We start from the raw sequence: 23,661 nt of genomic DNA, 5'->3' as shown, positions 1-23,661 counted from the left end.
CCTACTGATATCAGTATGCATAGTTAGAAAAGTGTTATGAGAAAACATTTCGTCAGGCCATTTGACTCAGCCCTCCTGAACCCTTGCAGTTTCACCATATTAACTTTTAAGCACATGCGTGTGTAAATTAAGGACCGTCTGGGGAGAATTCTTCCTGCCTGTGTTTCATTGACTGGCACGGTGGAGCAGCAGTTCATTACCCATGATGACGGCAGTAGGCACACAGACATCACTTGTTGAACTTCTGACTTTGTTCATCCCCTCAGTGGATGTACTATAAATAGTTTTCCTGAGGGAGGGGTGGTCTTCATTTGCCTTCATGTGAGTAAGAACATTTTTCCTATGCTCATAGGCAGAATGAAAATAGGAAGCATATAAGAGAAAAATATGGACTGGATATTGCAGCACCACTCAGTGGCCAGAAACGACAGTTTCTGCTCATAGGGGCTACCAGAGTCCAGTGCTTGTCATTAGAGGTTTTGGTCATCCCTGTGATGGTTACATAAATTTCTCTTGCATGTGTGCACTTAGTTGAGCCATTTTGTATGATGGAATGTGAAGTTGATACAGTGCTTTTACAAATCAGAGTACAAAGGCTATTTTGAGGAAAACCCTCAGTGACAGGAGTCAAGGGCAGAACTAGACAATTACTTGATCACCAATTCACATATTATTTGTGGTACTGCTGATCAAACACGGGACTTCACACATGTTATAGGAAGCTCTCTACCATTTCCTATCCTCCTCTTTAGTGAAATACTATTTTTATGCAAAAGAACAAGGCAAATCAATCACCGTAATTTGAGTATTTGGCACTAATTTTCTTAAACCTGGGCTAATTGCTCTATCAAATCAAGTGAAAGAACAATGTCATTCATTGTTAACCATGTGACCCACACTTTCAGTCCTACCCTAGATAGCCACCAAACTTGTATATGTCATTGTGAACCTCCTACTTTTCAATTTCTATGAGAAATTAATGGTAATATCAATAGTTTTTCTGATGTTATACAATAAATTTCAGAAATATTTGTGATATCTGGAGTTTACTCAGTAAGCTAGTGCTTTTCAAGTAACTAAGACTGTGGGAAAAAGACCCTTCCACAGTACAGAATTGACCGGTGGTTTCATCAATCAGACCGTTTCAGATTCCACACTGCAACTAACATTTTAGAAACTATCGCTTACTGAACTATTTAATAAGGTCATACTTCTCATTATTTTCCATGAAAATTTATTGCAACAGTCTGAAGAAATCGATCAGATTATTTGTCTGAATATAACACCCCACACGCTGAACTACTAGAAAAAACTAGAGGGAAATACTTCAACACATTGGTACAGGTGATAAATTTTTAGATGACATTCCTGAGGCACAGGAAATAAGAGAAAATTAGACTAAATAAATTTAAGAAGTTCTTTACAGCAAAAGAAACAAACACAGTTACCAGACAACCTACATAATGGGAAAATATTTTTGCTAACTAGCCCATTAGCTTGGCAAAGAAATTATATCTAAATTATACAATATACATTAAAAACCTAACAACAAAATAAGTAATCCAATTGTATTGAGCAAGAAATCTGAGTATATACTTCTCAAAAGAAAAAATTCATTGCCGGCTGTTAGTGGTGCACGCCTTTGATCCCAGCACTTGGGAGGCAGAGGCAGATGGATCTCTGAGTTTTGAAGCCAGTCTAGTCCACAGCATGAGTTCCAGGACAGCCAGGGTTACACAGGGAAACTGTCTCAAACAACCCCAACACAACCCAAAAGAAGAAAATTTAATTTTCCAGCATGTTGAAAACATTTTCAAATTCTTTGTACACACTAGAAATGCAAGTGCAACTATAATTAGTGATCATCTTACCCCAATTAAAATGGGCAACAAAGACATACACACACACACACACACACACACACACACACACACACACACACACACACACACACAAGTTTATGAAGCATGGTATGGAAGGTCCTCAAAAGAGTAAAACAGATTTACCATATGATCTAGCTACCCCCTTCTTGATATATGTCAGAAAAAAGAGTACCAGCATATCAGTGAGATAACTGCACAGCTGTGTTAATTGCTGCATTGTTCAAAACAGTTAAGACCTACAATGCTTAGCCTGTGAGCTTGTCATCAGATACATGGGATGAGAGCTCCATTTATCTGTAGGTATAAGGATAAGTATTAGAATTTAGGTAGGGATTATACTGGTTGAAGATTCTTTTTGCAAGCAATGGAAGTCATTACAGTAACCACAACTGGTCAACTGACCAACCTCAACTGATGCATCTAAAATATAACCCTTACCCCTAAGGCACAGGAAACATCTTAGAAACGAGGACAGAAAAATTCTAAGAGTAAGAGAGGTAGGATATCTGTTGGTAGATGTTTTCTGTATAAGACAGGAAATCTATGCCCACAAAATCTGAACAATATGGCTACTGAAACAGGAACAATGCCTCCAGTTCACTTGACAGCATGGATGGGGAAATCTCATAAGACCCTACCCTAAGGTGAAAAACTGCAGGCAGTCAATGGCCCTCCATTGAGATGAGTTCCCTAAGTGACTATCCAGTATCAAGTGTCAGTCCTAAAAACATATGAGCAACACTTGATGTCCTGAATAGGTTTCTATGTGTATGTATCTATGTATGTGTACATATGTATCTATGTGTGTGTACATGTAGCAATACCAATTAAAAGAAAAATGACTGCAATAGAGATAATCAATACAAGTAGAAGGAGACTTTGGTGTCAGAGGAAGAGAAACAGTGGGAGCTTGAGTAGGATATGGTAATAGGGGATTAAAGATGAACAAAATATATTATATACACAATAAAAATGTCACAATGGAGCCCATTAGCTGTTACAATTAACAAATGCTAATAAAAATAATAAAAATAAAAGCATATATGGATAAAAATTATATACAAAATGAAATACTATTAAGTTATAAAAGTGGTAGTCCATAGTTTGTAGCAGGTGAGCAGAACTGGAGGATACTATGTTAAACGAAGTAAGTCAGAACAGAGAGACAAGTATATTTCCTCAATTCAGAAGCTATTTCAAAAGTTACCAGAATGCATATGTGTTACGGGAGGTCCAAACTGGTGTGACATTGTTTATGACTTACGTCTTCACATATGCTTTATTATTATTAGAGGGTATAAAAGGTGAGGGGATGAGGAGATAGAGAGATACAAGTAGTGAGTGTTCAGACACAAGTAGAGTGGGGTCTACTGTTCTCTAGCACGTGTAGGGATTACAGTTTATAAGAGCTTATGACTAACTAGGCGTTCAAAGGCACCAAACAACAACTAATGAGGAGGAGGTGGAAATGTTAATTACCTAATGTGATCAATACACATTATAGCCATGTTTTGAAATACCACACTGTGCCTTCCAGGAACTGAGCATCACTGCACTGAGAAAGGGAAGAAAATAAAGGCAGAACTTGAAGGTAGTACGAAGCAAAAGCCTGGGAACACAGCCCTGTTATGGGACAGTGATTATTTTTGTAGTAAAAGTGGGAGAGGGGTTACTCTGATTTGGTTGCTAATTTACATAAATCACAAATTTTTCCTGCCTCTCAGGAATAAATCCAGAGACAAGATGGAAGTTCAGAGAGGCTTGACTTAGAATTTTTGCATTCATACTTCCCTTCAGCCTCCTAGCTCTTAGAGCTGCCATTATCACCATATAAGTACAGAGCAGTCAGCTTGAGAGATATGATTAGAAGACATGGGAATATACATTTAGAGTGATGAATGTCTTTCCCCGTCGCTCTTGCAGGCTGGAATATGCTCTCAGACTCTCGTTTGGTCTATGCTTGCCCCTGCTGTACTGGGGTCAGGACACAGATGTCCTGATATGAAGGCACAGTCCAAATAATTTAATTACTCATTTAGATTATATTTTCCTTGATATTAATATTAATAATTTGTGTCTTCAAATGATCTTTTGAAGTATGAATAAAATTTCTGAACATTAACTTCTAAAAGGATTTTCTAGGATGAATTCTATTATAGTTCCGATGATTGTGAAACACTTAAAATCTCTCAAGATAGAAGTTTACAGGTTAAAAAATGCACAAAATTAGGGGAAACCAGAAATTGTCCTAAACCAGACAAGAAGGCAAGTGGCATTAACTCCTGGATTTTTATTAACGTGTTTTCCAAGTGCTTAGCTTAGCACATCCCACTTAGGACTCAATGACCACCAAGTGGTTCTGAAATGGTTCCCATAAATCAAGGTGTGTAGCAGTGGCATCGGACATGCTAGATGGATTAGCTAATCATCCTGTGTGGTCACTCAATGAGGCAGGTGCCATGTTTCCTCTGAAAGTCTACTGTCGTTGAATCTCATTCTGACCTTTGAGTTAAGTTCTAATTTCTCATGGGCACCCATGTTCCCAAATTAAGCACGCCCTGTCCTGAGATTTATGAAGACAGCAACAGCACAGTGTGAATTGCTTTAAGGCTTCTTCCTTCTATGCTGCAAAAGGATTGTCTTGCAAAGCCAAATAAACTTGGGTAAGGTACGGTGGGGGGGGGCGTTCTTTAGTGGCACAAGAATTTATTTTAAGTGAGCTCGCGTTTTGCTTCATAACCCCACCCTGTTTTATTACTATCCATCGCTCAGCTGCTGATCAGTCAGCAAGCAGCACGTTTGTCCTCAAACACTCAGTTGCCAAAGAGCCCAATTACAATTTGTCCTTGGAGCCAACTAAAGGTAAACACTTTCACCTGAACACACACAAGCCCATCCTGACTAATCTACCACTATTTTTACTTCTCCCTGCAGCATCTTCTTTATGCACCTCCTTGCCCTTCCGTCTACATTATAATTTTAAAACAAATGGAAAGCTTTATTTACCCAGGGACACTCTTGCAGGAACAGCTCGCCGGTCAATCCAGAATGAAACCCATGACAGCATCACCATCAGCATGGCTGGGAAATAGGTCTGCAGTACAAAGAAGAAAACATGCCTCCGCAGCACAAAGTTGATGAAAAGCCTATAGTACCAACCTAGGAGAAAGAAACAGTTACCCCTAGACAGGCTTCCAGGAGACACCGTGCTTAGCTACACTCCATGTTTTTCAGAAGGCAAGCTCTCAGCCGTCATTGAATGTGACATACCCATCTCTGTTTCCTCAGCACCGGCTGGCACCTGGGCTTCCATTCTAACACTGTAAGATAGCCTGAACGACAGCCAGATTAATTATTCCCTCCAAAAATAAGTTTACCTTCTATATTCAAGCTTGGGAGAGGGGTGAACGGTAATTACATTTGTGTGTGGTCTTTGAAGACCCTTTTACACACTTATGTTGTGCAGACGCAATGGGAGTAACGAAAGCATCGTAAGAGAAAAGACTCTGTGGTCCAGCTACAAGTGGAAAGTAAGTTTCTATCTACAACTCCCTCCAACTCCAGTTTTGACAATGGGAGCCTATTTTCTTATATAGCTATTTTAGGATGGTGGTTATAGTTGGTAGTTGTGATGATAGGAATAAGGAAAATATTTACAATCATTTTCATGAAGCTAAAATATTTAAACAGGAGGGCACGACATTTAAAATGGTGGATACCATGGGGCAGAGCAGTTACTTACTCATGAACTGAAATCAATTTCTAGGGCCATTTTTTTCTGAAGCTTAGGAACTATATAGATCTGGATGCAACTATTAATTTGATATAAGAGCACAGTTTTCAAAATTCTGTGCTCCGCTGGGCGGTGGTGGCACACGCCTTTAATCCCAGCACTCGGGAGGCAGAGGCAGGCGGATCTCTGTGAGTTCAAGGCCAGTGTGGTCTACAGGAGCTAGTTCAGGGATAGGAACCAAAGCTACAGAGAAACCCTGTCTCGAAAAACCAAAATGCTGTGCTCTTGCATTTTTCTACTCTTAGAACCCACTTTATTCCTTGTCATTAAAATGTGCATGTTTTAACAGAATCAGAACTACAAAGTATAGAAATCAAATTGAAACTTTTCCCAATCTCTACCCACTACTCTGAATTTTAAAACAGTCTGGCACATACAAATATACCGACATGTGTATAAATCATTTCTTCCGTAACAGATATGGGTTTTTGTTAAAGACTCTTCTATTAGTTACTTTTAAAATAAGAGCAAGCTCACATCATGCTATACAAAGCATTTGAAACGAATGCTATCTTAGTCCATCTTTTTCACAGAAACTAACGTTCTATTTCTTGAAAGTGTAATTAAACCGAAATGTTAAGGCTTCATAGTTCATTTAAAAAATACGTAAAAGCATCTTTGTGAACAGATTTCCAGCGATGTTTTGTCTGAATTTTGACAGACTCTAAAACCTGAAGAGAGGAGGATAAAAATTCCCTAGAGTTGATCCTGCCTTGGTGCCAGCTCAGATAGCAGTGAATGGGAAGTCTTAGAGGGAGAGTAGGGACTGGAAGAGGAATAGTTAAATTTCTACCAAATATTTACATGGATACTACGCTTCAAAATTGTAGGAAATGCAATTACTGTCATTATAAGTACATTGTATTGATTGGTACAAAGATACCACCCTTAGATTTTGGTGTTTCCCATATATCACATTATGATAACATTAAAAAGAAAGATTATGGATGCAATTTATCATGTGTCAAGTTATTTTATTACAGAAGTAATACAGAAAAATTAAAACTCAGTTATATCATTTTCACCATATATATTAGTTTATTTAAATGCTGACTTAATTGAACTGAGGACTAAAAACATTAACTTCCTGACACTGCATTTGAAAAAGGAGCAAGAGAAGCAGAAAACTGAATCACAGCAGCTTGTATGCATGAGGTGTTCCTAGTATTCCAAGGACTCTTAAACTTTTGAAATTCTTTTTGAATTATCCACCATGTATTCATTTATTCAACAATTTGATTGCAAGAATCTTCTAAGTGCCAGGGATATATCAGTGATCAAGGAACACAAATGTGTGTTATTTGCATATCAGAAAATGCAACCAACAAGATTAAAATTAATAGCAATGCTCATTGAATGTCAGAGAATGCAAGCCAACAGGGTAAAACAGACATTTCTTCCCCATCTAAATAGCTAAAGACACATTGGTCCCAGGGATGCAATTAGCTTCTTTGAGATTTAAATTTTGGCTGTTCTCTTAAGACACAGACTTTTAGATAGATAATTGTAGGGGTGTGACAGATAACTCAGAGTCTGCTCCTCAAACTCCAAGACTGTGCAGGTGAGAAGGATTCTAGCCAGGGCAGCTGCAAGAACACCTTGTAGCCTGAACACTGCTCCTTTGAACCACAAATGATACTTTCTCTGGTTAAAATGATAGAGTACTTGTCACTAGCAAGATGGTGGAAAATGGTTGTGGGGGTGGGATATTGTGGAGGAGGTCAGAAAGAGGCTGCTCCTAACTTTAATTAACAGCCAGGTCAGTTTTAAAAACTCCTGGGATAAATGCTACCAAATCAGAAAACTGCCAAACATGGTGAAGAGTATATACTGTACTGATTCTAAACAGATTTTTTTTTCTCTTTAGGACAACAGCTCATCTTGTTAACTCAGTTGTGTTAGGTGATTTTATTTTTTGAGCATCTACCATATGCTAGGCATATTCTAGGATCTGGGAAGAAATGGTTAGCAAGGCAGATAGTTTCTGACCTCTTTCCAAAGATGGACCTAGGCAATAGACAATGAAGCATCTACTTCAGTTGGAAGTATGTGCTGTGAAGACAGGAAATAGTGAGGAAAGAGGTCTAGCTTTGAAGGGCTAAATAGGATATCACCATTTGAGAAGATAATTTGCAAAGTTATGACTAAGGCAGGTAATTATGAGATAGAGAGGCAGGGCCAGAGCAAAACCAGACAGAAGAAATGAGATGAAAGTGTCTGGGAGCAAGTGAGGGGGAGGTAGAAGACACTATGATATAGGGACACGGGTTGGTGAGAGTCAGAGCAGCATGCAGGATGGAGATCATGTTGAGAAGCTTGCCCTTGGTTCTAAGTGCAATGGAAAAACCCCAAAGGGTTTTGTTCTGGAAAGGGTTTTAAGCTGTGATTTCCATGTTGCAAAGACCATTCTGTAAGTTCTACTAAGCATAGAGTGGAGGGACCAAGAGCAGAATAAAGGCTTCTTGTTGGAAAGGTTTGCGTGGGGGTTGGAGGAATCAGTAGGTATGCCACAGAATTGTCTGCACACAGAAGGCTGTACCTGTGCTGCTATAGAAAGCCAATCCACTGGATGCGCTGAACTCCTCAATGAAGAACTGAGAAAGGGAAATGTGTTCTTCAGTGTTTACGGACTTGTTGCCATGTTTCCAATACAACATTAGGTCCTCTTCATTGTAGGCATCTAAAACAACACAGACGGTTCATGTCTTAGCAGTTAGGTGAGGTCTGTTTTCAACAGTTCTGAATCCCCAGTTCCTGGTTCAGAGGTGTCCATGTGCTATGTATTGAAAGACACTTTCCAAGGGACTGAACAAACCCACAGTTAAGAAAGGAAACAAAGACAAACAAACACCAACCCCACAACCATCTCTAAAAGACTGTTAAGTCAGAGGCATTTCTCCCTCTGTGATGTTTACAGTTCTCCAGTGTGCCTGTCTGCATGCATTCTTATATAAAATTAAGCTCAACCTCAGTGTAAGGCCAGGGCATTGCCATGCAGGGGCTGAGTCTATGCCTTTATGTTTCTTTAATGGACTTCTCTTAGATGAAATTCTCAAATAAGCCTTACGAATTTATTTTTGTAACATAAAATGTTTGTAATAGACATGTACAAAGGAGCAGAGGTGTACAGAGTATCCATCGACAGACATAGTTTCAGTCATAAGATTGAAAAACTGTGATCAACTTTTAAGCTGCCTTATCAAAAGTAAATGTTGGGTAACAGCTATTGGCATGGAGCTAAACCAGACGCCTCTTAATGGAGTCTGTGCCCTAAGCTGGGTTGCTCTGGGAAGCTCATACGCATTTAGTAGAGGATCTGTACTTGTCTAGCTATAGGATTCCCACATGTAGAAGGTCAGTGTTGAGGGTGGAAAGCTGCATGCTCTAAAGGAGCTGCCTTTTTATCGCTATTGTGAAAACCACAGACTATTTAATGACCAAAGCATTTACCCCTGAATCTCCTCATTTGAAAGATGACCTGTCATCATCATTAGAAAAAGAGAGGTGGCGTAACACTGAAAAGTAACACAATCTAACTAGAAATTATGATAAGATGGAAAAAGGTGATATGATGCTTAAATGATTGCGGAGCATATGCTTATTTCTGGTGATGGTGTACGGTGTGCTCTGATGATGATGCAGGCATGTTTCAGCAGGCAGAAAGACTTACAGCTTTCTAGTTCAAGAGAGCAGTTCTGAGTGTCCAGAGGAAACCTGCTGAAGTCCATAAGACACATGGCCGAAACCGTTATCCTGTAAACGGAGTAAGGAAGAGAACTGTGATCATTTACCCATATGGCCCAACTAGCATGCAGCAATGACACTTCTTAGTGTTTGCTTGCTTTGGGTGCCTTTCAGGGATAATGAGAAACAGGCCTGACTATCGTCTGTCCAAATAACAAGGAAGCAAGCGCATAGGGGTAGGGATTGCTCAAGACAGAGATTGATGAGTGAATTCTTACACTTGTCCTGATCTCACCATTTTTCCTGCTTAGCTCCTTCTGCATTTTCTGGCTCTGATGACTATTTTTTTTTTCAGAAAAACACTTCAAAGTCAGATGCTTTCAGTGGATTTAAACACATTCTGCTCTCTAGAAGATGCAAAATTGAGTAGTCTCCAGTAAAAAAGAGTTGAGGTGGTGAAACCACAAATTTATAGATAAAGGTTTCCTTTACAAAGCACTAGGAAATTTTCCTTGTAGTTCTGAGGCACAGCCAGGAGCGTGTTTAGTGATAGATCCATATGCATAATACATAATTCACAATTTATTAAGGCAAAGACTTGCATATTGATGAGGCTTATTTTTTTCCATAAAATTTTATATTCTCCTGGATTTTCCTGGCTCCAGGCAGAGGCTGCCGTCCTGTGATCTTGCCTCAGAGTGAGAGCTGCGGTAGCCACAATAGCAGATTAGAGGTTCATAAAAGGCCCCCGAGCTAGTCTGCAAAAACAAAGACAACAGATGCTCCTGCCAGTGGTGCCCCTGAATTAATCAGAAGAGCAGAACCATTTTATCTTCTGTGATCTGAATTTTATTGTCAATAGTCAGAACAGAAAATTAATAACAGAAATGTGTGGATTTCTTTCTGTGCAAAATGTATACTTAGTCTGCTATGTTCCTAGTACGTTCAAAGAATTATTTTCTGAGGTCTTTGTACCACTTGCTCCATAGTATAAACGAAGAAATGAATGACTGAAGAGGGTTTTGGCTAGATGGCTCAGAACACAACCTGGTACCAGGTACCAGGAGATCTGGATCTGTGCTTGGACTGCTTCTTTTGTTGGACCAAAGAGCTATGCTTTCAACAATTTTAAGTCCTCTTGAGTATGGGCACCTCTAAGACCGCCTCCAGAGCTAAGCTTCTGCAGAAAGACTCTAAGAATCAGTAAAGCTATTATTATGCTCATGGGTCACCTGAATGACATATACTGCACTTTACTACAATGAGGATTAAAACAGTAACCAGAAAAGGCAAGAAGGCCAAGTCTAGGAGAAATCACAAGTTTCCAGTTGTCCTTCCTGGAAAATGTGACATCTGCCAGTGGTAGTAATAAGGGAGGCGGGGCTGCGTCCCCGGCACCCAGGCTGCCTGGCTAGCTTATGCCCGAAATAACAACACACAAACTGTATTCATTTAATCACTGCTTGGCCCATTTCTATCTAGCATCTTCTAGGCTAATTCTCACATATTAATTTAGCCCATTTCTAATCATCTGTGTAGCGCCCCTAGGTGCGCTTACCGGGAAGATTCTAGCCTATGTCCATCCTGGGTTGGAGCTTCATCGTGTGCGTCTGCCTGGGAGCTGGGAGCATGGCGTCTCTCTGAGGCGTCTGCTCCCGAGAGGAGAGCTGTCGAGTCTGAGCTCACTTCCTCTTCCTCCCAGCGTTCTGTTCTGTTTACTCCTCCCACCTATCTTCTAACCAATGAGGCCAAGCAGTTTCTTTTTATTTAACCAATGACCTTCCTCCATCAGCCAGTAGTGATACACAAGGCATCATGCACAGAACACTGGGGACCAGGAAAGCTCACACAGGCCTTGGTGAGGAAAACCTTAAATGAAAGTTGACCAGCTAGATGAGTGATCTTAGTTCCATCCTTTCCAGATGTGAGAATGATACTGTGGCACAAGGAACCCACCACAACCACCATGAGCATATACTCCCAGGTATGGCTTATGGACTCCAGATGAACAGAAACGTTCTTCATAGGCAAGATAGTCCAAGAGATTAAAGTTGATTTTGCCATGTAGGCAAGAGCCAAACAGACATTAGAATACGCAAAGTAAACAGGATCCCCAGAGTTAATCTATTACTGTTCATCTTCTCACCAAAGCAACTTTAAAACAGCTGATTCTTTGGTCAGGTTCTGTTTTTTCAATTCTTTTCAATTCATTTTCAATACTTTTGACAGTAGTATTTATGAGTCCTATAGAAAACAGTACTGGGAATGCTGGAGAGATAGCTCAGTAGTTAAGAGCACTGACTGCTTTCCCAGAGGACCAGGGTTCAAATCCCAGCACCCATATGGCAGCTAACAAATCTAATGCTTTCACGTAGACATAAAGTTAGACAAAACACCAATGAACATTTCTATAAAAGAAAGAAAACCATACTGTTCATTAATTGCATTAATAGCTCTTTAAAAATGGCTGATGATAGTTACTTTGTGAATGATACTTATGGTGAGCAAACATAATTTCTTATTGCTGCTATAACAGCTTATCACAGCATAAATGTATTGTTTCAGAGTTCTGCAGCCCAGAGGTCTGATTAAACTCTCTGGTGCAGAATTATTCTTGTAACACTCTTCAGGGGAAAATCCACTCACACTGATTGACATCAGCTGTCTTTGAATTGGTAACTCATTGTCAACTCGTCTTTTGTGTGTATCTGATTTCCTCTCCTTTTTCTTTTATAAAGATTCTTATGCTGCATGTAAAGCCACAACAGAAAGTATAGGACCATTTTCCTACATAGAGATCATTAATTTAGGGCTGGATGTTGTGGCACACACCTTTAATTCCAGGACTCGGTAGACAGAATTAGGCAGATCTCTGAGTAGAGGACAGTCCTCGGCACTCAGAAATCCAGAACAGCTAAGGCTACACAGAGAAACCATACATCTAAAAACAAACAAACAAGCAAGCTAGCACATCATTAGCCTAGCGCATTTGCAAGGATCCTTTCCCCCCATAAAGAACATCTCACACAGTTTGCAAGAATAAAGACCCCAGTTTTAAAAACATACTATAGACCCTGTTTCAGATTTTCAGAGTGTTAAAAAAGCTGAGTTGCTTGGACATACATATTTTTTCTAGAATTTCTATTATAAACTGTTCCACATACACAGAACTTATTTAGCTAAAATAAAATATGGATGATTAAAGAGGAAATGCCTATAATAGCACAGTGCTGGAATACATGTTTTAACTAAAACTAACAAGGAAAAACAAGCGAGAAAATTTATGTTAACTTGTATTGTGATTATGCATTCATATTACAAATGAAGGAGCTAACTGAATAAAGTATTTTGCCAATTTAAGATTCTAAATTAGTTGGTGGAATACAGGGATAGGAAGGAATTGGTTAATAGAAATAGGCTCATATACCTAAACAATTGTGTGTCAGATTTTTAAGGATTTCCAGAATTCAGCTCCACTCTATCTGTCTAATCAATATGTAGCCAGAGTGGAAATATACAGAATAGAAAGAAATTCTGTAAAGTTTTGCATAACAGGAGCATGGAAAATTACATAATCTGGGTGTGTCCCAATCTTCAGCGTCATGAACCTGACAGCAGTTCTGGTAGTTTAGTGTGGCGTGAGACTCAGCAGGTCTGGTTAGAAGGCCCTGGTCAAAGGGTGCCAAAGGTCATCGGAGCCCTCATACCTGAGACTGAAGAGGACATTTCCATCCGGGTGTACACGCAGCATGATGTTCTCCACGGTTGTGTCATGGATGAAGGATCTTTTAGAGTGGACAAAGAAGATATCAGGCACCCAAATCTTTTGAATCAGTCTGTGATCGAAGGTCATGCTTTTGTTTGTAGTGCTAGCGAAGGCGAGTCTCTCATCCTTCCAGTAGTGCCTGAGATAAAATGTCATCGTAAAGTCCTGGGCACAGAGAAAGGGGCCAGTGTGAACCAGTGCTTTCATCACCACTTCAGCCTTATGAACTCCCTGAGAGCCATGGTGTTCGTGGTTGTAAGTTATCATTTGCCCTGAAATCTCAGAGAGATGTCAGAAGAAGCCAGTCCCTTTCTTTTTCCTCACAACCCTCTTCCACTCCCATCTCTGACTTCTTCCCATCCCATTCCTCCTTCTCTCTCTTCTTCCTTCCTTTTTCTTCCACTTCCTACTTCTTTTTTAACAGAAAATTTACAGTCTAGATCTAAACCCAGGATCCTGTTGCTTTGGCCTCCTGGGTGCTGAGACTATAGCATATTTAAGAAAAATCTATGGAAGTATTCCCTTTTAAATTTGTTTTTTTATGTTCATTACTTTGTGTTATTTTTTAAAAGCAGATCTCCCAAATTTAATACACTATAGTCCCACAAGAACGCGAACACAGAAATGTGTTTATTAGTGGAAAGCCAGTAGTTGGAAATTCAAGGCTATAGATGGTAATACATTTGATGATAGAAAGGTTACTGTGAAACGGTGGCTTGTACAAGAATCTCATCTGAAGCTTGTTGAGATGCACACTCCCAAGAAGCAAGTTATCAGCACTCCCAGTTCAGTGTGGCGCAGGGATCTGAACTGGCATCGTGTACACCAGCTGTAAGAATATGGCAACGAGCCGTAGAAATCTAAGTTAGCATCCAGTTCTGCACAGCTCAAGGGGCTGAACTGGTATCACGCATGCCAGCTGTAAGAATATAAGGATGAGGAATAAAATCCTATTGATGTGGGAGTGTCATATATCAATCTGTTGATTTCATTGGTTAAGCAATAAAGAAACTGCTTGGCCCTCATAGGTTAAAACATAGGTGGGAGGAGTAAACAGAACAGAATGCTGGGAGGAAGAGGAAGTGAGCTCAGACTCGACAGCTCTCCTCTGCTCCTCTCTCCTGGGCAGACGCATAGCTCTGCTCTCTGAGACACACGCAATGAAGCTCCGACCCAGGATGGACGTAGGCTAGAATCTTCCCGGTAAGACTGATGCTACACAGATTATTAGAGATGGGTTCATCGGGATATCAGAATTAGCCAGTAAGGGCTAAAGCTAATGGGCCAAGCAGTGTTTAAATGAATACAGTTTATGTGTTGTTATTTCGGGGCATAAGCTAGCCAGGTGGCCGGGGTGCTGGGGATGAAGCCCCGCTGCTCCTATTACTACATCCTATACTAACATTACAGGAAAAAAAAAACAGAAAAAGATTTAAGAATTCATTTAGTTAAATCTGAATTTAGCATTCAGATGTCACAGTTAATATTTTGGTTGGTTGAAAAGAAAGTCCTATCATCTGTGTCATTGGGTCTGGATATTAATAATGTGTTTTACTTTTCTTGATTACATTTTACTTTTCACAATTATTTACTTATCTTTCACAACCCAAATGCACATTTTCTTGCCCTGATGTGTATAACATGACGTTGGCATTCAGTATACAAACAGAAGATAAGTCTCAGTTGATTGCAAATAAGTTACCAATTGTTTATCCAGCTACATTGTTTTTCTTAGGTTCCAAAAATGTCCACTGAGTGACTACTGAGAATTAACGGTGACTCTTAGGTATGCGTGACTGTGGCTTAGAGTGAAGGATAGTAAACAGAACCATTTCTTCAACAACGTGATACTATTTCCCAGGGAATTGTGTGGGTTCCTGGGGGGACTGGCTTAAGAGGCATATACTTGGAATGATATGCTCAGTGTGATCTGGGGGTCATTGGTCAAACACTGACCTTATGAAGTCAGATAGCTTACACTGGTGCCTGCCTTGGAGGCATTAGTATTACTTAGCCAACACTATCTTGAGCACCAAACTGAAGTTTGCTGAGTGGAGAGAAAGACAGAGTTTAAAAGGAGCTCATAATGAGGCTAAAAGGATGGGATGATAATGTATATAATACTAAAAAGGCTAACCTTTCACACAAAGTGAGGTACAATAGGTGGAGGTCACTCATAATTATAAAGTATTTTCTAGTTGGCCAAGATGAAACCAGCTTATGTTTATCTGATACTGAGCAGCAAAGTAAACCTAATTTAGGGGAGAAAGCCTATACCTAGTTTGGGGGTTTGTAGAGAAGACGCAGATGTTAAGTATAGGCTAGATCACTATGAATGACTTAAATATAATTTAAATCCCATTTTAGAATTTCAATAGACAACAAGAAGTATTAATAAGAGCTGCCTTCGGGTCAGGAAGTATGGATATCCAAGCCATTGTTTTAGGAGGTCCTTGCCACTATCATTTGGGAATATGATATGAAGTGCTGGGAAAATGAACGATGTTTAGCTTAAGGCCTTTGTGAACTAAATAGATATTGGTAAGAAAATTTTAAGATCAGATTGGGACCCAGAAGATTTTGTTTAGATGCACCTGGAATTTTTGTTAGATGCATCTGGAATTTTCATACCTCCTGAAGTTTTTATTCAGTTAGGAGGAAGAATAACTATAAAAGATATATGTTTAAATAAGCAGCTGAAAGAGTTATATGACTCAGGAACTTATATTCTTTAGTTCCCTTAAGAGAGTCTTGCAGTCAGGCAGTGGTGGGGCATACCTTTAATCTCAGCACTCAGAAGGCAGAGGCAGGCAGATCTCTGTGAGTTTGACGCCAGCCTGGTCAACAGGCTCCAAAGCTACACAGAGAAACCCTGTCTCCAAACAGAAAGTCTAGCTTTGCTTTCTTCCTTACTTTCTCTCTCATACTTTATTCTTAATTGTGGTATTTGCATATTTAGTCATATGTAAAATCTAAATTCAAAGTTATTTCTACAAAAATAAGGATACGTAATACAGATTATATATCAAAAATATATATTTTATTTTAAATATCTATAAGCAACTTTTGAAAATTTCATTAGCTCATACATGTGAAAGCTTCAAATAAAGAGAAAGAATTATAAGGATTCATGAATGTAGAATCCCTTGTAGATATTAACAGTTTTCTTCAGCTGGAAACAAAATTAAAATGCAAATACTTCAATTTTCCCCTGTTAATGGAGGAAGCAGCCCTTGACTTTATTGAAGGACAATATCACACATGTGGAAGAACCATATGTGGACATTCAAATAGTTGATCTCATCCTGGCTGTGAGTAGAATGTTGGTTACTAGAGTCTGAGAGGAATAGGGAGGTGGGAAAAGGTAGATAAACAGGAGCTAAGTTACAGCATGTCAGGAAAACCTCATGCAATATTATACAGGAAGACCCTGTGTGATATTATACAGGAAGTTTCAGTGTAATATTATACAGGAAGACCCTGTGTGATATTATACAGGAAGTTTCAGTGTGATATTATACAGGAAGTTCCAGTGTGGTATTATACAGAAGACTGACTGCAGGTGTGTGTTTTTCATCCTCAATATGCTGTGTATTTCAAAAAACAAGAAGAAAGTTGAGTACTTTTGCAGGAAAGTGTGAGAAGATAAGCCATGTTTTGATGGGAGTACTATGCCTTTTATACGTGTCTACCTCATAAATCACACAACTTTTGACATTTCAATTTAAAACACTTTTAACACCCCAGCACAAAAGTCCAGGCTATGATGTTTAATGTGGAAAAGGAAAGATGATTACTACCAGGCTAACAGTTACAATCTCAAATAACGCTAAGGACCAGCTGGGTAACTTTAATGAAAAGAGAGACTAAAGCTAGAGAGAAGCAGTGTAGTAGGAGGCCACCCAGAACCAAAATAACCACACAGAAACTGTATTAATTAAATCACTGCTTGGCCAATTAGCTCTAGCTTCTTATTGGCTAACTCTTACATATTAATTTAACCCATTTTAGTAATCTGTGTGTTACCAGGTAAAGTTCTGGCATCTGTCTCCAGCTGAGCTACATGGCTTCTCCCTGACTCTGCCCTTCTTCTCCCAACATTCAGTTGAGTTTTCCCTGCCAAGCTCTGTTCTACCCTATCAGGCCAAGCCAGTTTGTTTATTAACCAATAGCATTGGCAGCATACAGAGGGAAACCCCACATCAAAGCAGCACCTGGAGTCTAGGACCAACACACGGGCACCGGATCCATCTGAAGGCTTCATAGTCAAATCAATCAGGGGGCACTAAGATGCAAAGCACACCCAAAAAGACCCATAATCTTAACATTACTTGGTGCTGGGTACCTGCTAAGAGTATTTGTTATTTACATGCACACATAATCAAAACAAAGGAAACCCATGTAAAGAGGGCAGAAGAGACAACAAAAATGGGGGTGGGGGTTGCTACTCATCTAGCAGGGTTCCAGGGACAAACATGAGTGGTGCTTCCTGGGATTGAAGAAAAGACAAACACCAACTTGGTCAAGCAGAAATCTGGATTCTGTGGTCTGGGCTTTCTGCTGGAGAAGCCTGTGCATAAAGGACCCTCAATTTGTTTAGTATATAGACTTGAACAGACAGCAGGGTTGTTGCACACAGCTGAGCAAGGAAGCTGGTTATTACATACAGATGGACAAGCAGGCAGGGCTTATAATATACAGCTGGACCAAAGGGGCAGGTTTAGCTAATTTCTGTAGGAACTGTCTCTGTAGGGGAGCAATCTTCAGGCTGTAAATGATGGGGGAGGGATAAGGCTATGCTGGACTTTTCTACACATACTGTCAACATTTCAGAAGTGGACCTTTGCCATCACTCCTTGGATCTGAGGCTCTGCGTTTCTGTCAACAGAATAGTTACTTGGGATTTCCCTCATTCAGGGCTTCTTCTGGTTCCTACAGATGCTGACAGCCATTAGGGAAAACCAGGAAAGGACCACTGAAAATGTACCTTAGAATGGCCTGGATTTGGCATGCAAACATAAAGGAAAGGGTTCATCAAAGCTCGGACTAGATAAAATTAACATAAAATAAAGAGGTAAAACAAATCCATCTGAAATGAAAACCAAGTATGCAAGTACAGAAGCTGAGCCCGGCCTTAACTCTTGTTATAGTAAAATACCCTCCATGCTGAAAACCACTTAAATGAAAAACTACTTGGAAAGTTACCCAGAGAAAGAGAGTCTTTATACATTAAAAATAGGGAAAGTGAAATGGAAAAAGTATAGTCGAGGCCATTAAAGTATGAAAGTGGCTAAAAATGATGAAATTAAGTTAAAGTAGAGAAAAAGGTAGAAAAAGCAAGTAAAGTCGGGGAGAGGACTGGGAAAAGCTAAAAGGAGTACTGAGAATAAAAGGTAACTATCTTGTATTATTTTTTAAATTTCACATCTATGTGAAAATATCTACTTTATTATTTAATAGACATTCCAGTAATAGACATTCCATTAATCCTGATACTTCATTTTCTCTTGTTTTGAAGTTTTTATATGTGTATTTTCATGAAATTTTTTAAAAGTAGCTTTTAGATATTTTCTATTTATTTTTCATAATCTGTAGGGTCTTGATATTAGAGTTCACAGCATATAATTTCAGGTGAATGAATAGTAACATTTTACTGGAAGCATGAAATTTGAGAGTAGACATTTAAAAAAAATCTTTTTGGTATATGAGCTGTAACATATATAGTTATTTCTGTAGACATAAATTTTAAATTTATTTGTATCCAACAAGTTAGTTTTTTTCTTTTTTCTTTCTAATATATATATATGTATATAAAATAATTATATTATCTATTTTTTCATATATGACTACCAATAAAATAGTGATTTTTAAAATAAAAATGTTTTGTGAAAATATAAGTATTACACTGGAAAATAAAACATCAAACTCTTCTGTATTTCTATAATATACCATGGGATAAACAAAATTTTCTAAATTAAATATACTGATCATGAATCTTAAAATGCCCTGTTTCTGTTACTTAGAGATAAGCAGAATTAATATCAATAGAAACATCTGGAAATAATAAAACTTGGCATAGAAGTTTATCATTTTATGAACAAGGCCTTGGGGCTAAGATTTCATAGTTTGCAAACTGTATGGCTGTTTTCTAACACACTTGTTTCAACCTGTGACAGACATCAAATTTACTACAATGTGCTGCAGGAAGCCGTAAATGAGAAATCATGAGACAGAAACGGGAGGAGAGAATGAGGGTGTAGTCAGAGAGAGAAAGAAGGGAATGGAGGGAGAGCAACACAGCTCCACTGTGAGGCCAAGTAGGAAAGACTACTAACGTAAGTGCCAGATGTGGCGTATTCAAAAACCAAAACCCAATGACCTTAAAATTATCATTTTTCCTCTTTTCCGAAAAAGCTCAATATCCTATGGGAAAACTCACCATGTTGACCTCCGAAATGCTGTCTATGCTTTCAACCTGGACATCTATACCTACTGGCACTGGGGAACCTTCAGAAAGAAAAATGAATAATTTACTGAGAAATGCATTATAATCATTTTGGACATTTTCCAAAACTAAGAAACACCATTGTTCAACAATTGAAGGTGATTTATTTTATCCAATATTTTTATTCATCATTTTCCCATTTTCTATTGAATCATTTATCATATCCTCAAATATAATAACTAAGGCACATGCACGAATAAATGCTACTTCAATCACGATTGCTCACTTGCTTGGAAAATCCTAAGGATTTCTTTGTATAATATATTCTAGAACTGGCGTTGTCTGTTTTGTTATTCTGTGTTTCGGCTAGTAGGTTTGTAAAGAGGAACAATGTTTTGGAAACATATGTAAGAGCATGCCAGATTGTGCATTTTGTATAATAATGGAAGTTCAGTAAGTTTTATAGAGTCCTTGGCTCTGGAAATGTCAAACCCACTTCTCTCTTTCCCCCAGTGTCAGCCTTTCTCATTCATGAAGCAGTTGGTGGCCTAGAGATAGACAGATGCTCGAACTACATCAAGGATGTAGACTCAGACATATCTTCTTGTAGATCAGTAGCCACAGAGGGCACAGAGAAGAAGCAAACAGTCTAGGCACTTGTTGGATGAAATACACTCTGATAGAAACTGAAGCAATCTCAGACAGTGGACTTTAAACTCACTGGCAGCTGGGACTCCTGGAACAGGGCTCTTTTTTTGAGTCCAGAAATTGTAGAAAACAACCAAGAGAGTCCAAGCCAGACAGCCATTGTGGCTTTTTCTAGTTCCACTAAGAATGAATTTCAACATTCCCCTCCCACGCGCCCCAGGCGCTCTCTCTCTCTCTCTCTCCTCTCTGTATCTGTAGGAGAATTGCTGTTAATAACTTTATCATTAAATTTTGGGTATGAAATTTGATCTGCATTTATCTATGTTGACACAATTCACATGTTTACACATAATCTCTGCATGTATTTTCTTACCATAATAAAGTCATTCTTATTTAAATCGTATTGCCTCATCGAGTTAAAAGAACTTTCAACTATTAACAAATAAAGATTAATCCTGCACAGCTGAGTCCCAGCTATTTAATCCAGATGTTGGGATTTAGATGAATCCATCCTGAGACGCTTCCATACTTGACTCAAGAATGACTGAGCATGTTCTATGTGACACACATATGCACACAATTCAACAGCCTTCTAGATGCATAATACAGTATAAAACAAGTTAATTCCTTTCCTACTTTTCTGGGACCTCATTAATTCTTGATGCTGTCTTTAGTAACATCAAAATTTCTTTGTTTTTAATTATCATTTGTTACTTAGAAGAATCTCAGCTAGCCAGGCACTTGGCCTGTCATTCAAATATCTTTCTGTCTCACCACTTTTTAATGCCTTACTTGTGTCATAACCATCTTCTTCACATATTGGATCAGTTAGCTTGGATGACACTGATTCCATAAATAGTGTTGTTTACCACAGATTCTGACTCCGCATGAACGTGGGAACAGCTTGACATGATTCCTTCGTAGGTTTCAGTGCTGGTGATTTGAATTTGCCCTTTTTCTTGACTTTATAGTCAAAATAAAAATTTATGAAAACATCTCAGCCATTGCTCTACTTGGCACTTCATGGTGAATAAATCTTCCCATTAATTCTAATACTGTCAGGGGATGAGGTTTTTGATAGGTCTTGAAGGGGTGGCAGAATGTCCAGGATGAAGTGCAAACACAAGTTCATCACTATTATATATTATGCACTAAGATATAGTTCCAAAGGTTGGTTTCTTTCACTATAAAAATCTGCCCAGAGATACTCAAAGAGTACCAACCGCTACAGGTCATAAACAGTACAGTTTATAGGCTTAATTGGATCTTAATAAATTAACATTACTTGCTTAGTTATGCAAAAATGCAGCTAGAAGGGCACTATTCTTAACCAAACACTCAGGCATACTGGTTATCAAGACATTGTTTTAACACATACACATGTGCACAAGCACACACACACACACACACACACACACACACACACACACCCCTACAATGATTTTCCACCACTCATTTTCTGAAGAAACTAGAGAACAGCTTGGATTTAGGATCTTTTAAGGACAATTGGGTATTTGAGTCAATGGGTTCCATATCTGTGGTTCTATCAACTTCAGTTAAGATCCAATCTGTCTGTGAACTGAACATGTACTGCTTTTTCCTCATCATTATTTTCTGGACAAGCCTTATTAACAACAATTTACACAGCGTCTACATTGTACGAGACATTAGAAGTAAGCTAGAAACAATTGATAGATGATGGAAGAATTAAGATAGGGTATATTCAAGTGCTGTGCCTTTTCATACAAAGGACTTAAACATCTGCACATGTTGGTGTCTTTTTAGGAACAGTGGCAGACTGGAAAATAATCCCTTAGGATATGGAAAGATGGATTTCTCAGAAAATTAGAAAACAACCTTTCTCAAGACCTAGTGATACTACTTTTGGGTATAGACCCAAAGGACATGTGCTCAACTATGTTCATAGCAGGATTATTTGTCATAGCCAGAATCTGGAAACAACCTTTTGACCAAAGAATGGATAAGGAAAATGTGGTACATTTACACAATGGAGTACTACACAGGAGAAAAAATAATGACATCTTGAAATTTGTGGGCAAATGGATTGATCTAGAAAACATCATATTGAGTGAGGTAAGACAAATATAATATGTAATCACTCATAAGTGGCTTTTAGACATAAAGCAAAGTAAAATCAGCCTACAATTCACAATCCCAGAGAATCTAGACAACAAAGAGGACCCTAAGAGAGACATACATGGATCAAATCTATATAGGAAGTAGAAAAAGCCAAGATCTCCTAAGTAAATTGGGAGCATGGGGACCATGGGAGAGAGTAAAGGGGAGGGAGGGACGAAGGGAGGGGAGCGGAGAAAAATATATAGCTCAATAAAAACAATTTTAAAAAAGAAAAAAGATATGGAGAGATGAGTGCATATCCTGGTTGTTAGTGGCTATTTCTGAAATCTTGGGAACATTGCTATAATACTAGCTCTCAATGATATATTCACCCTACTGCTGGACATGCAATGGAATCTCGAGGCTTCTTTTACACTGAAGGTAATACATGGCTTGGTCATTTGAACTGAGTTCCCATTTATCTTCTATTTCCTCTCTCTTCCATTTCCATCTATACCGTTATATGGAGATGACCTCCTCAGATTTCACAATGTGTGCCTGTGGGATGCTCTCTGGCCTCATGCCTGTCTCCTTTGAACTCTTTGTCAAGGGCACCCAACTCCTGTGTAGAAGGAGTTCTGACACTTGAGGGCTGAATACGAGGGGCAAGGAATGTAAGGGCAAGACTGAGAGTTACAGAATATTGGTTACTCTTCATACCGCCAAACGTCATTCTTGTGCTATCAGGTAAAGAGAAGTATCAGACAAAGTGACAATTAAGTACAGGTGTTAAAATGCCAACATCTGCAGTCACATAAAACCAAAGTAGGGCTAAAGTTCTGTGTGCTTCTTTAACCTTTATACTTCTGTTTGTTCATCAGTAAAGAGAACAGATACGGAGCCCACCTTGCAGGGCTGTTGCGAGAATACATAAAGGAGCGCATACCACATCCAGCCCTTGAGCCCATTCAAATATTCTGCTACCTAACATCTATTCTCTGTTGGGTCAGCAATAGACTTAACATCTTAAATGATAGTACCGTTATAAGAACTTTGACCAAGTTCATAGATAAAATCAAGTAAAAGTTATCTAAATATTAACCCCTTTGACAATTAAATTCCAAGAATCACTAGGTAATAACACATCTGTAAACTTTTTAATGTATATATTTGGATTTTTTGGGGGGTAGACTAATTAGGGCTAAGTAGAAATTATGTATCCATCTCTGTAGTGTCATGTCATTACAATACACTCGACAATGTATCATTTCATATCCTTACCGACTCCACTAGGTAGGTACACAAGGCTTTCTAGCTCTAGGTGACCTCTGTATGAACTTATGCGGATAAATACAAACTCTTG

General features: G+C 38.8%; 1 protein-coding gene across 1 annotated transcript in view; it reads right to left on the bottom strand.

Moving 5' to 3' along the window:
• Gabrr3 (gamma-aminobutyric acid type A receptor subunit rho3) overlaps window positions 1–23,661 on the bottom strand; it is a 50,391-nt gene that overhangs the window by 6,868 nt on the left and 19,862 nt on the right. The window contains exons 3-7 of the mRNA XM_075953531.1: window positions 19,566–19,633; window positions 13,068–13,291; window positions 9,347–9,429; window positions 8,216–8,356; window positions 4,890–5,042 (exon numbers count right to left, since the gene is read on the bottom strand). Of these exons, the coding sequence (XP_075809646.1) occupies window positions 4,890–5,042; window positions 8,216–8,356; window positions 9,347–9,429; window positions 13,068–13,291; window positions 19,566–19,633 (669 nt within the window). The remainder of the gene's footprint in view (window positions 1–4,889; window positions 5,043–8,215; window positions 8,357–9,346; window positions 9,430–13,067; window positions 13,292–19,565; window positions 19,634–23,661) is intronic.

This window comes from Microtus pennsylvanicus, chromosome 1, assembly GCF_037038515.1.
Source record: "Microtus pennsylvanicus isolate mMicPen1 chromosome 1, mMicPen1.hap1, whole genome shotgun sequence".
Lineage (NCBI taxonomy): Eukaryota > Metazoa > Chordata > Mammalia > Rodentia > Cricetidae > Microtus > Microtus pennsylvanicus.
Note: the sequence above shows the minus strand (reverse complement) of the source record. Positions and strands in the feature narration are given on the sequence as shown.